The following is a 15,513-nucleotide window of genomic DNA, read 5'->3' as shown; positions in this document are numbered from 1 at the left end:
AGTTCTCTGTTGTCCTTCCATTTTTATGTCCGTCTTGCATTAAAATTATATGAAGAAAAGAAGGCGGCAACGCTGGACGAGAGAGAGAGAGAGAGAGAGAGAGAGAGAAACATTTCATCTGCTGAGTAGTGTCTCCCTACATTCGAGTCTTTGTGACATTTTACTTTGATTTATAGCGAAATCCGTTTTCTTTATTTTGAAGTTCTTCGGTTTGCTTATCTGGATAGTAAACGAATGCGTTTATTTTTCTATTTATAAATAAGGCTCTTTTGTAAAATATGATAACCAACTAAGAATGAGGTTCCCACTAAGACAAATATCCTATAAGTATTGGTGATTACGGTACGTAGTAGATCTGGTAATGATGACGCCCTTAATTTAAGCCATAAATATTTATAAATTTAGTTTTCCATCTTTCAGTAAACATATACATTAAAAATCAAGGTTTATCCCCTTGTATACAGATATACCTTCGTTACACCTTTTCCACTTCCTTAGTGTTATCGTTTCTGACTCATATCGTGTAAAAAGGAGCTTAGAGAATTTATTAGTCCTTCTTACAAGAGAATGTCAATTACATTGATTCTCACCTTTCTTCATGACTATATAAGAAAGTATAAGACAGCAGGAAACGTTACCCTTTTTCAAATTGGGAAGCGAAAATTTAGAGCAGAGGAGGATTTAGATCATCAGAAAATTGTCTAGAATATCCTAGTGATTCGGTGTTTAAGTTTTGGTTTAGAAGACAAAGAATAAGTAAATATCTGTGTGACAATGGAGCAACATCAAGGAATGGAGTGAAGCGTAATCTCAACATATAACGCTTCTGTGCGAAAGCGCAAACAACTTGAGACTCATTTTCAATTTCATGACTTAAACAAAAGTGACCGTCTCATTACTTACCGAGCATCCCTTCCTTGTCCACATTAATCCTGGCGACTCCGAAGACGACATCGGCGTTGGCGTCGTAGGAGTCAACGGTGAACTGCCAGTAGTGTCGCCCTCTGGAAAACCCAACAGAAGCCAGGGCCACTCTGTGCTCGTAGCTCTCACAGGTGACGCCGGCACCGTCCCCCACCAGACGGCACTCGGGGTGAGATAAAGTTCGGTCGAGGGAAAACCAGGCAGCTGTTCGGAGAAATTATGAAGGAAAGGTAAGGACGGAGTTATCTCTCAAGAGGTGGGTCAAATATGTTATTGAAAATTATATTTAAGTATGCATCATGAAGTATGGTGATGAAAGCCTATTGCAAAAAATTTATAAATGTATTCATGTTTACGAATGATAGGTCTGTAGACATAAATGCGTCATAAGTCGGATGTTATGATTGGAAATGGAATTCGATGACATAAAAGTGATGAATGTTTGTACAAGTGAGGTCAAACCTGTTGAGGTTGCGTCATACTGGTAATATTGGAATTAAATCTAAAATGGTGGGAGCTGTTGGGATGAATTGCAGTACGTTTGAAGTAATGACTGAAAGTTATCAAATATAAACATCTATTAAAAGGTTGTGGTGGGTGACACGACTGGTGAGAATGAATCGAGGTGGCCTGGTTGTTTGGAGAGAATGAGAGAGAATAAACTTATCAAGCCTTGAGTAATCGGGATGATTAAGTGCTAGAAAATGTTGTTTTACTCCATGGAAGTTCATGAGCAAGGACAAGACGGAGTAACGCTTTTTGACAGGAAAAAATACACGCATGCTATAAGCATTATAATTACATAGTGTATACGTGAGCGTCAATACGCATCCCAACACTCGTGCACACTAAATGGAATGGCTCTTCAATTAAGAGTTTGGGTAAATGGCTATCATGACTAGCATCTATGATTACACGATATTCCTTCATTAATTGCGGAGGGAAATGAGTCTTTGTGGACCCCTCTTTAACGAGCGGTAGGGTGGGCATATAATCATCATCAAAGCTGGCCAATAATCGAGGACCTGGACACTTGGATCAACTAAATGGATTATAATATGGAATTAATCCATCCACACAGCTCTGATTGCAGACTGATTATATCGGTAGATGAAACCGGAATACTGACGCACTTTGGGATTCGTTCTCTTGGTTCCATTATATACCAAGATCCGATTTCGTGCAAAATTTACATTCATTGCGTATCTGTATCTTCTTAAATATCAGTAGATCTGAGCTACTTTTTTTAATCCTATGGATGACTGTCATTCCGTATTTCGCCCTCATTCTTAAAGAGTTAGAGTTAAAAGTTCATGGTAGGAAAGCACATGATATGTGAAGAAGGAAACGACTCAAAGGCTTTGTGAATTTTAATAATTTTGTGGTAATAAATGCACTGTATTCATAATTAAAACTCCGAACACCAAATAACAGAGAAGAGTATTGGGAAAAGATAGATAAGTGGTCATGAAAAAATTAGCGATAACTGTGAGGGAATTGGGAAACGGTAAATGACTGGGACATTGCTTTTCATTTCGTTCGGTGGGTAACGTTCAATCAGAACAATTTATCTTTGTGTCCTTAACACGGAAATTCATCTATTCTTATAATGAACAGTCAGCTGAGCTGTCTCCAAATCGAACCTCTGTTAAGCAACGGTAACCTGAAACATTTTAAAGACGCTGTCCTGCCGTTACTTGAAAGAAGATGCCTGTCTTTTCAGTGACTTGTAGAGGCTGCTGTGAGCAAGAATTATAATAATGAAGTATTGTTTAACAGTGGGAGTGTGTCGTTTTGTTAGAGCGCGCAATGATAATCTGATCACATAAGTGATAATGAAAATAATATAAAAATAAAATGAAATAAGTAAAAAAAATTCCCCAATAGCTTTATGGCGTTTTTTTCATGACAATGATGAAAATTGAAAAGAAAGTCATGATGAATAATATGATGTTATTATGATGACTCACTAGCAGACGTTCTGATGGAAACGGGTGATGAGTAGGGTGACACTCCGGAGATATTGTAGGCCTTGACTCTCAAGTGATAGACGGTGTTGAAGTGGAGACCCTCTACTGTACACAGAGTCTCAGGACCTCTGTGAACTTCCTGTTAAAAAAATGAATAAAAGGACTTTTGTGAGTTGATTATTTTAATGATGATGTTTCATTAACTGCTAATTAATATATCTGTTATGGTAAGAGCAATAATAAAATTTTAGCATGAAAATTTGTATGATGATGAAAATAATAATCGTGAAATTTAGGTAGCTTGTAAAGAAAGGGATAAGAAATATTCGTCTGATAGATAATCAGAAGTGATAGAATATCTGTTTATTTTATGACTAATGATGAATATGTGCAGTAAAGTAAAGACAAAGTAAATATAAATTTGATTTTAAACGAATCCGGTTTTCTACGAAATGTATCTTATTCATCTGCATTATTATTTTGACTACCATTATCGTAATCTTTCTTTTATCTGCAAAATATTCAGCGAAAAATAAACATAATGACAAATTACATGCGCCATACTTTTGTGTTCTATTTCGGAAACATAAACACCAGACTCGATTACCGATGCTAACGAATTCTGACGTTAAATATTAAAACTGATGTCTGACTATGATGTTTTGTTGTTCGTGTTGTATCTTTTATTTTCGCATAAACAATTCCTTTACATGCAAATATATATATATATTAATATATATAGTATTATATATAGATATATATATATATAAGATATATCTATATATTTAATATATATATATATATATAATATATATATATATATATATATATATATAATGTAACACGAAAGTCCGCGTGCTTGAGAATATAAAATCCATGTAAAAAAATGCGAGTGAAACCCGGTAATTGAAACAAGTACTTTCTTTGTTTATTCTACAGTATCAGGTTCACCCTAAGTACAAAAATAGTTTATAGAGGTTTATATACAAAATTGAGTAGAGGTGGGCGGGGTTACAGTTCCTTGACTCGGGGAACATGTTCTCCATACAGAAAGGACAGGGAAAGAGGATCAAAGGATAATCCAGGGTGGAGGTTGAAATTCCTAGTGCACGTGGCCTCAATTGACACAGTTTCCAGAAGATTTCTTTTCTGATAATCATTGGCCTTGAGTATTATAGAATTTGGAAATGTAGACTAAACTACACAAGTACTTGCTCTAAGTCCTGGGTTTCACTCACCTTCTTATGACATATATTTATATACTATATACATATACAAGCGAATAACATAGGAAAAATAATTGGCAGAATTTCTGCCTATTAATTTTCTTGAGGTATTTCCATATATCTTGAAGTCACGTGCATCTACTGTGATTTCTTTTAGTGAGCGGATACTTATATATATATATATATATATATATATATTTATATATATATATATAGTATAGTAATGTAATGTGTATATATATATATATAGTTAATATATATATTATATATATATATATATATATATATATATATATATATATATGTATATATAGATACGTACATATATATATATATATATATATAATATATATATATATATATATATATATCTATATATATATATTTCGGTCTAGGACTTTTGGCGTAGAATTTTTGGCAGAGGGCGTTTTTTTTTTTTTTTTTTTTTTTTTTTTTGCATTGGCACACAAACTTTATGGGAAAAGCATCATTTTATTTCCGTGTTTGGAAATGCTTCTTTCACTGCTGAGATTGTACCAAGTTCAAAATCAACAAGTAAAATTTTGGGGGTAACCTCTGGAAAGGCTCGTTTTATGAGGTCAAATAGTTCAATATGTGTTACCTTTTGCTTATTGAGTAGGAGTGCGTAAATAGCAGAATGAACCCTTCCAAGTTTCTTGGACAACATAAGGTATATTTCCAAAACCAATGGCGGTGCTAGATTCAAAGTTCCGTCTTCGTACTGTGTCAGAATCGCTTAGAATTTCTTGAACCCAAGTTTCTCTTTAAAAAATTTACATTCTGTTAGGCGATGGGACGCTATCAACAATCAGGAATTCATATTTGCTTCTGTCACAGTCTTTGTAATTTTTGTAATGGTTCGGAATTTCAAGAGTTGAAGGAGCCTGCTGCATTTTATTACGTTTTCTTCTAATAGTTCTTATTATAGATTCCCGAGGTGGTATGGCTCCATAAGCTGCCTGAGATGTATTTGCTAAGCAGTGGTCGAGAGTCGAAAGCAATCTAAGTATTTTCTAAGGTTTCTGTTACCCTTCCTTTTTAAGGTGTTTTTAATTTGAGCAACTTCAGCTGATACTGCTGCGGGACCGTGACAGTGTTGGTTAATAACGTTGATCTCATCTCCTTTTTTGTGTGGATTCTTCCTTCCTTTGCAAACATTTTTAGCTTCGTATCGCCAAAATGTGATGGAATTGTCACGTGCACTATGTGTGTCAAATACGTAAATATATCCACTATATACAAATTTCTCTTTTCCTATTTTGCTTAAAATTTCTCAAGACATTAAAGGGTATATAATTTAGAACTAAAACTCATTGGCGAAAAACTGAAACAAAACTGGGATTGGAAAAATGATTACTAAATTAATCAAAGTTGTGTAAATGTTCTTGTGTCTAATAGCAGTCATCTAGTTGTCGTTTGGATTAACAACTAAATAACCTAAAATTGGCACTAGAAAAGCTGTTTCAACTTTTGTGTCTGTATGTAATGACATTCATCTAACTGTTGTTTTGTTTAAAAACTAAATAACCTAATAATTAGATAGACACACCTTTAATTAAACAGCAGATAAAATAATGCGGCAAAATGTACTTTCCCAAAAAACACCAAAACTTCTACGCCACAAAGTCACATTCCGTATATATTTATATGTATATATCTACACACACACACACACACACACACATATAAATATATATATATATATATATATATATATATATATATATATATATTTATATATGTGTGTGTGTACGTATGTGCCTGTTTTCACGTATATATGTATTATTATTATTCCACATCTTACCTTGAAATCTCCATCGCCATCATCTATCTCTAGGATGTATCCAGCCACCCTGGAAGTGGGGTGCGGGGACCACGTAGCCGTCACGCTATTGTTTTCACCCACGCATTCTTCAGCCAGGAACTCGGGAGGTCCCGGAGCTGTGGAGGAAAACCAGAGACAACAGATGGATGAATGGATGTGTGAAATATCTAATGGTTTGAGCCACGCCGAGATGAGCGCTTGGGTGACAGCTCGTGAAATGAAGAAGAAGAAGAAGAAAAAAAGGAGGGGATCGTTTTCCTTTTTTTTTTTTCATCCTCAGAAAGGCTCAGTGATTTTTAAATATGAATTGGAATCATTTAGAAGTGTGTTACTGTAACGGGCTTTCTTTGAATTTCACTTTCAATTCAGTTACGTAAATAATAATTTCATTCCTTTGATTTAGTATTAATTTCGTGTTTAGGCGGAAAGCAAGACGATCCCTGAAAGCTCGAATTTCGTCTTATTGTTGAGTGACAATAAACCGGCCGTTGTCATTGCCGGGTATTTTGAGGCACGAGTCGATGGGAGTAAGAAACGTGCGGTTTTTCTTCCTTTGAGTCTCCACTGTTTCTTTTCCTCAAGTTTCCACCGAATTCTCACTCGGGTTCTCCAGGATGAAGAGAGAGATGCCAGACGGCGGTCTTTAATCTCGCAGAAAAGGGTAAGACAAATCCGGCTTTAATGTTTATCCGCTGGCTCTCTCTCTCTCTCTCTCTCTCTCTCTCTCTCTCTCTTGGTGTGTGTTCCATCTTCCGAAAGAAAAATATATGTAGCTTGATAATTCTCTCTTTTAAACAATACAGTTACTTCAGGAGAGCGTATATCTGCGCGTGCATTCACAACAGTTGCGTAAGATTCTGGTCCGCGGTTTGATTTGCATTAAAATGTTAATTATTATGTAAAGATGGAACTATTTCAAAATATTTTTTGTTAATGGCTGCGGTAGCAGGACCATTCAAAATTAGCATCTTAAGTAATGTACTTTTGTTTATGATATATATGCATGAACCTATATGATGTACATATATTATATATAGATATTATATTATAATATATATATATATATTGTATATATATATATATATATTATAGCTTAAAATAATATATATATCTATATATATATAATATATATATATATATATTATATATATAATATTATATATATATACACGCGTTAAGCTACAAATGTCCTTCAATATCTAATTCGCCCTACCTATATATATATATATATATATATATATATATATATATATATATATATAATAATATATATATATATTCAGGGGGTAAGGGCGAACTCATCGCACATCACATTCTCATCCAGATCAAGGGCAGGAATTCAGAAGCAGAAGACACAGTATCCATTTATTCCAAGCTTTCGTGATTCATAATCACATCATAGGGATATCTACAACAATAAAATACAATATATCAATATATATAAAATTAAAAGAGCTATATACAAAACTTTAATTTTAAAAGCGGACGAAGGAAACTGATAAAAACGAAATAAAAAGTAAAATTGTTAAGAGCAGAAAACATACGTGAACAAAGACGCACTTAGAAACAAAATGGTAAAATTCAAAACACATACTTAAATACAGACACACTTAAAAAAAAAAAAAAAAAAAAAAAAAAAAAAAAAAAAAAATTGCTAATAATAAATGAATAAATACTGGAGGTTAACCTACCATTACAGAGGATAAAGACGCACTAAGAACAAAACATACACAAATTTTTGAGAGAGGCAAAGAGTTAAGAAAGATACAAGGGAACAGCGGTTGTTTGGCAGTTCAGAGAAGGAACTCGTTGTTTGATATTTAATGTTTCGAGGATAAGTAGTTCTTGTGGGTTGTTTGTATAAACCAATGATCTTAAAATCTTCATAGATGATTTCAGTTTTGCATTTAATTGTATGGCTACGTATATTAGAGGATTCCGGATTTGTCAATCGACATCCAGTTCTATAACTTATTCCTCTATGGGAATCGGCCCTCACCCTGAGAAGCGCCTGTGGATCCAGTATATTTTCCCAAATTACATTTAGGACAGTTGTACTCGTAGACAACACCAGACGACATCAAAGGCGGTAGCCGATCCTTGAATCTAAAAAGAGAGCCAATATTTTTAGGGTTCTTGGGTATTAATTTTAGATTGATGGCCCCAATGTATTTTTGGACGGTTTTCAAGAAATCCCTTCGAAATTTATCTTCATATAAGAAAGGAAATGTTGCATAGAATGGGAGTTTAGGAACGTCAAAACACTTTGGCCTATTGGAGAATTTTCTATTTAGAAGTTTTTTGAGAATCGTGTGAAAAACATGGGTAGGGAAACAATTATTGGTAAAGTATTGTTGTAAGAAGACAATTTCTTGGTGAAAGAGGTTCCAGTCCGATGTTAAAGATAATGCACGATGTATAAGAGTGTAGATAGAGTTCAGTTTAAAATTGATAAAACAAAAGCTATAAAAATTAGACCCCAGACCAGTAAAAGTTTTCTTTCTGAATATAGATGTGTTAAAATTGTCATTACCTTTGGTTACGAGTATATCTAAAAATGCTAGCTTGGATTCGTGTTCTTTTTCTATTGTGAAAGTGATGTGGTGATGATAGGAATTACAAAATTCTAAGAAGCGTTCAGCATCGTGGTCTTGTTTAAACAGAATAAAAGTGTCATCAACATATCTAGCATAGAATAGGGGGCGATAGGCTAAGGGGCACTCATCGAGTATTCGCTCCTCCAGGGAGCACATGAAGATGTTGGCGAACGTAGGTCCTAGAGGAGAACCCATGGCCATGCCCTCTATTTGTCTGAAAAGCACACCATTAAAAATAAAAGCCGTGTCCAGCACGGCCAGTTCTAAAAATATCTTAAAAAGGGAGCGGCTAAAACTATGATACAATGAATCGGAGGTGGGAAAAAGTTTGTCCAAAATTATATCTATCGTTTCTCTAACAGGTATATTAGTGAATAACGACTCCACATCGAAGCTTGCCATGAAAAGGTCCGAATCTTGTGGAAGAATGCGTTGTTTAAACTGTTCAGAGTTAGATACAGTATACTTATTAGTGGTCAGCGGCTCCAATAGGAGAACAAGAAATTTAGCCAATTTGTAATTGGAGTTCTAAAGGAGGCCAAGATAGGGCGAAGGGGGACGTTGGGTTTGTGGACTTTGGGTAGACCGTACAAAATTCCAAAAGAGGAACCTGTAACAAAAAGATCATGGTATGTGTTCTCGTTAATGATGTTCTCATTCTTAAGGCTACGGAGAAATCTATTGATCTTGTCTTCCATTCTAAAGATGATTTGATAATTAGGGAGACCAATTTCTTCAAATTTAGTAGGGTCATTTAAGATTTGGGTCATTTTGTTGACGTATTCCAATTTGTCTAAGATGACAGTTCCCCTCCCCTTATCAGGCCTCGTAATAATCAAATCATCACGCTTGGACAGAGTTTTGAGGGTTTCATAATCATTCTTATTAAAAAAGGGGGCCCAATGTGTTTTTAGTTTAGAAAAAGCGTTACGTGATAGAACCATCAATTCATTTTGTAAACGACTGAGATCAGTACACAAATTCAGATTTTTTTAGGCGGTGGAATAATGTTTCGAGGGGCAAGTAGAACTGGCAGAACGTAGGTTTGTAATTAGGCAGACAAAATTCTAATCCGAAAGACAAAAGGAATTCCTCACGTTTAGATAAAAAATACTTTGAAAAATTATAAACAGTTTTGTTGTAGCCATGAAATCTAGGTAAGTTAATTCCAAGATTAGACAGTTTTTTATGATGCCTTCTCTGTATAAAATCAACGAAAGAAACTCTGAATACTTTTGTTAAAAAGCCTAGTAAACACAATTCTATCCAAGAACGAGAAGGACTCCTTCTCGTTCTTGGATAGAATTGTGTTTACTAGGCTTTTTAACAAAAGTATTCAGAGTTTCGTTGATTTTATACAGAGAAGGCATCATAAAAAACTGTCTAATCTTGGAATTAACTTACCTAGATTTCATGGCTACAACAAAACTGTTTATAATTTTTCAAAGTATTTTTTATCTAAACGTGAGGAATTCCTTTTGTCTTTCGGATTAGAATTTTGTCTGCCTAATTACAAACCTACGTTCTGCCAGTTCTACTTGCCCCTCGAAACATTATTCCACCGCCTAAAAAATCTGAATTTGTGTACTGATCTCAGTCGTTTACAAAATGAATTGATGGTTCTATCACGTAACGCTTTTTCTAAACTAAAAACACATTGGGCCCCCTTTTTTAATAAGAATGATTATGAAACCCTCAAAACTCTGTCCAAGCGTGATGATTTGATTATTACGAGGCCTGATAAGGGGAGGGGAACTGTCATCTTAGACAAATTGGAATACGTCAACAAAATGACCCAAATCTTAAATGACCCTACTAAATTTGAAGAAATTGGTCTCCCTAATTATCAAATCATCTTTAGAATGGAAGACAAGATCAATAGATTTCTCCGTAGCCTTAAGAATGAGAACATCATTAACGAGAACACATACCATGATCTTTTTGTTACAGGTTCCTCTTTTGGAATTTTGTACGGTCTACCCAAAGTCCACAAACCCAACGTCCCCCTTCGCCCTATCTTGGCCTCCTTTAGAACTCCAAATTACAAATTGGCTAAATTTCTTGTTCCCCTATTGGAGCCCCTGACCACTAATAAGTATACTGTATCTAACTCTGAACAGTTTAAACAACGCATTCTTCCACAAGATTCGGACCTTTTCATGGCAAGCTTCGATGTGGAGTCGTTATTCACTAATATACCTGTTAGAGAAACGATAGATATAATTTTGGACAAACTTTTTCCCACCTCCGATTCATTGTATCATAGTTTTAGCCGCTCCCTTTTTAAGATATTTTTAGAACTGGCCGTGCTGGACACGGCTTTTATTTTTAATGGTGTGCTTTTCAGACAAATAGAGGGCATGGCCATGGGTTCTCCTCTAGGACCTACGTTCGCCAACATCTTCATGTGCTCCCTGGAGGAGCGAATACTCGATGAGTGCCCCTTAGCCTATCGCCCCCTATTCTATGCTAGATATGTTGATGACACTTTTATTCTGTTTAAACAAGACCACGATGCTGAACGCTTCTTAGAATTTTGTAATTCCTATCATCACCACATCACTTTCACAATAGAAAAAGAACACGAATCCAAGCTAGCATTTTTAGATATACTCGTAACCAAAGGTAATGACAATTTTAACACATCTATATTCAGAAAGAAAACTTTTACTGGTCTGGGGTCTAATTTTTATAGCTTTTGTTTTATCAATTTTAAACTGAACTCTATCTACACTCTTATACATCGTGCATTATCTTTAACATCGGACTGGAACCTCTTTCACCAAGAAATTGTCTTCTTACAACAATACTTTACCAATAATTGTTTCCCTACCCATGTTTTTCACACGATTCTCAAAAAACTTCTAAATAGAAAATTCTCCAATAGGCCAAAGTGTTTTGACGTTCCTAAACTCCCATTCTATGCAACATTTCCTTTCTTATATGAAGATAAATTTCGAAGGGATTTCTTGAAAACCGTCCAAAAATACATTGGGGCCATCAATCTAAAATTAATACCCAAGAACCCTAAAAATATTGGCTCTCTTTTTAGATTCAAGGATCGGCTACCGCCTTTGATGTCGTCTGGTGTTGTCTACGAGTACAACTGTCCTAAATGTAATTTGGGAAAATATATTGGATCCACCAGGCGGCTTCTCAGGGTGAGGGCCGATTCCCATAGAGGAATAAGTTATAGAACTGGATGTCGATTGACAAATCCGGAATCCTCTAATATACGTAGCCATACAATTAAATGCAAAACTGAAATCATCTATGAAGATTTTAAGATCATTGGTTATACAAACAACCCACAAGAACTACTTATCCTCGAAACATTAAATATCAAACAACGAGTTCCTTCTCTGAACTGCCAAACAACCGCTGTTCCCTTGTAATCTTTCTTAACTCTTTGCCTCTCTCAAAAATTTGTGTATGTTTTGTTCTTAGTGCGTCTTTATCCTCTGTAATGGTAGGTTAACCTCCAGTATTTTATTCATTTATTATTAGCAATTTTTTTTTTTTTTTTTTTTTTTTTTTTTTTTTTTTTTTTTTTTTTTTTTTTTTTTTAAGTGTGTCTGTATTTAAGTATGTGTTTTGAATTTTACTATTTTGTTTCTAAGTGCGTCTTTGTTCACGTATGTTTTCTGCTCTTAACAATTTTACTTTTTATTTCGTTTTTATCAGTTTCCTTCGTCCGCTTTTAAAATTAAAGTTTTGTATATAGCTCTTTTAATTTTATATTTATATTGATATATTGTATTTTATTGTTGTAGATATCCCTGATGATGTGATTATGAATCACGAAAGCTTGGAATAAATGGATACTGTGTCTTCTGCTTCTGAATTCCTGCCCTTGATCTGGATGAGAATATATATATATATATATACGCATTAAGCTACAAATGTCCTTTAATACCTAATTCGCCCTACCTCGGAGTTTATATTTCATATAATAAATCTTAACCGAATGGGAAATTTTAGGTGATAAGAAATTCGTTTCTTCGGCCCATAGCACGAACTACGGAAAAAAGAAATCAGGACGTGCAGTAAACCTCTCTACCCATAGCGAGAATATATGAATGACGGTGATAAGACATATACGAGTACATATACATAAGTATGTATATATGTGCGCACACACACACACACACATATATAATATATATATGAATATATATAGTATAGTATATATATATAATATATATATATATATATATATATATACTATATATGTGTGTGTGTGTGGTGCGCTATATAATTACCATGATAATAAATATAATGAATTTAAAGGATAAGCAACCAAATATTTAAATTCCACAATAACGATCAAATTAGAGGAATTAACAGCCATTGCTATTTTCATCTAAATAAGCACAAAAATCTAGAGACACTATTGCAAATGTCTAAATCTAAGAAAGGCCACGAATATATCATAAACACAAGTAAAAGTAATTTGGCGACTTCTATACTAATAAATCAACTAAAAATATTTAGGCTATAAAAAAAGTGTGGATGTGATCTTTCACTGTCAGTTGCAGCTACGCTGCGTAAGTGTGTATATGTGTGTGTGTGTGTGTGTGTGTGTGTGTGTGTAGTGCATACATACACTTTGCGTGTACACTTGCATTATATGAACATGTTGGCACGAAAATCGTGAAAGGGTAATTATTGTTTCAGTATATGGTCGCTGATTTTATATTTTCAGATGCTAACATTACATATGCACAAATATATAGCTGTAGAAAATATACAAAACAAAAACAACCATGCAACTGTGAAAAGACACATAACAAAAAGTAGGGAGGCCGCTGCTGTCCATGCTGCCTAAAAAGAAAAATATATATATAAAAACAAAAATAATGTTGAGAAATATGAAGCCTGATTATAGAAAAAAAGCTACAAAAAAAATTTTCGTACAACTAAAGCATATGGTTGTTGTAAGATTTTTTTTTTTTAAGTACCTGCTGGTCTCCGCTCTTCTCCATCCAAGCACGCTGTGAAATGAGAGCAAAGAATTCATTAGGACACTGTGAGGATTCTACTCTCTCTGGTATACATGCAGGTCAGATATTTAAACAAATACGCAACCATCCAAAGCACTCTGTATACATACATATATATATGTGTGTGTGTTATATGTATGTATGTATGTATGCTCACACAAAAACACACATACGAAAATATATATATATATATATATATATATATATATGCGTGTGTGTTTGTGTGCCTGTGTGTGTATTGGCATTTGTGTGTATGTAAGTCCTCTAACATCCACCTCAACCTATTTCACAACCTTAATGTAATTTTCATAATACTCCTTCACTCTTATCACCATTCCAAAGACATTATTCAATACAGCTATTGCATACCCTTCAAAAAGATCTTATAAACAACAGATTTATAAACAAGGTAAAATATTATACATACGTTTCATCTGAACGAAGTTGAATGTATTGATTGCTCTCAATACACTCTTGTGATCAACGTCCAAATCGATGTAAGGACTCAGACGCGTGGAGGACGAGGTCAACTCCTTGTCCCACGTCAAGTCAAGGTCGCTCACTCTGCCGATCAGCTGAGGACCCATCTGTAATTCAGAAAGTTGCATTGACTAGCCCGTAATTATCCTTTGCCATTTTTGTGTGTACTTCATATTTTATAGATTTTTTTTTGTTTATGGGCAAATGATAAGTTTGCTGTTTTCATATCGAATTTTTCTGTATACAAAGTTTTCAGTTTGTACATCCTTACCGTTCAACTTTCGTTTCAGTGTTTCCTTTAGACTAGGCTACTTTTATCGCTAACGTACATAAGGATTAGAATCTAATATGAGTGATTTTTTGAGCCGAGTTAAGCATATATTTATGGACATTCAAAGAATAATTTTATTTTTCAAAGAAACACAGATTTTAAATGTTTTCCTTTTACCTTTCTCATTTTTTAATGCATCTAGTTACATTTTGTATTCACTATAATACATTGCGCTTCAGTTTAAGAATCGAGAATGTGTTTGATAAACTTCTCGTAACTCCAACGACTTTCCCTTGTCGTCTTGGAACACACAGTGAATATTCAACTTTCTAATAAATTATGCAATCATTTAATCCTTTTAACTATTCGGAACCCAAACAGGACTCAAATTTTGCGAGCCGACTAACATATAAGATACAAACGCTACGCTTCAACGGCGCGTTCTATTATAACCTTAAGCCGTTCACAGTCAGCTTTAACGATGCTAACCAGATCGATGTCAACGTACCCAGAACTTCCCCCAGAATTCTCCGTCTAATGAGTGACGACAGAGGAAAGTTGGACGTCTTTCATTCATACTCAATTAGACAGAAGTTTTTGTAATGAGCTGACGCCTAGTACCGTGAAGCTTCAGGGGTCGGGGCCGGGCGCGGGCTATAAAGAAACCTACAAGAGGATGATCCAACTTATAAATTGAATAAGGAAACTTAACGGATAAAAAGAAACTTGAAAGTGGGTTATACATCTTAAAAATCCAAGAGGAGGCTTTCTCTTTCATTACATTTTGACTTTTTGAAATACGATGACAAGCAACGTAGTAGTTTTGCTAGCAGTCGGAATAGATGAAGTTCAAAATGATGAGAATAAAGGCCACATATATATTTGTCCCACAAAAATTATGTCTATAAAGACTTTTTAACCACCCCTCAGAGACCGTGCACGCAACACTCCTCTTATACCAAGCAAACAAACATATAATCAGCCGACTGCAAAGAGCGTAATATCTCCTTCCCTATCTAGCGGGACGAAGTAAAAATCTTTTATAGTCTCGCGTGTTGGTCTTTGGAATTGATGGCGTAGTTCTTCTTGACGTCAGCGGTTGGGAGTTCTGGCCACACAGCACCCAGCCATGTGTTTCCTTCCGTTTTTCTTCCCGCCTCACGCAACGAGCTCTTCAGCGCTCTTAATCCTTGCTC

General features: G+C 34.7%; 1 protein-coding gene across 2 annotated transcripts in view; it reads right to left on the bottom strand.

Annotated features, from left to right (window-relative positions):
• Positions 1–15,513, bottom strand: part of LOC135226645 (E3 ubiquitin-protein ligase TRIM9-like) — a 256,198-nt gene that overhangs the window by 10,228 nt on the left and 230,457 nt on the right. The window contains exons 5-9 of one of the 2 annotated variants that reach the window (XM_064266360.1): positions 13,994–14,153; positions 13,525–13,557; positions 5,946–6,082; positions 2,895–3,033; positions 904–1,128 (exon numbers count right to left, since the gene is read on the bottom strand). In XM_064266360.1, the coding sequence (XP_064122430.1) occupies positions 904–1,128; positions 2,895–3,033; positions 5,946–6,082; positions 13,525–13,557; positions 13,994–14,153 (694 nt within the window). The remainder of the gene's footprint in view (positions 1–903; positions 1,129–2,894; positions 3,034–5,945; positions 6,083–13,524; positions 13,558–13,993; positions 14,154–15,513) is intronic. The other variant, XM_064266365.1, reaches the window with a different exon arrangement.

Source organism: Macrobrachium nipponense, chromosome 20, assembly GCF_015104395.2.
Source record: "Macrobrachium nipponense isolate FS-2020 chromosome 20, ASM1510439v2, whole genome shotgun sequence".
Lineage (NCBI taxonomy): Eukaryota > Metazoa > Arthropoda > Malacostraca > Decapoda > Palaemonidae > Macrobrachium > Macrobrachium nipponense.
The sequence above is the reverse complement of the archived record's forward strand: the minus strand, read 5'-3'. Positions and strand labels throughout refer to the sequence as shown.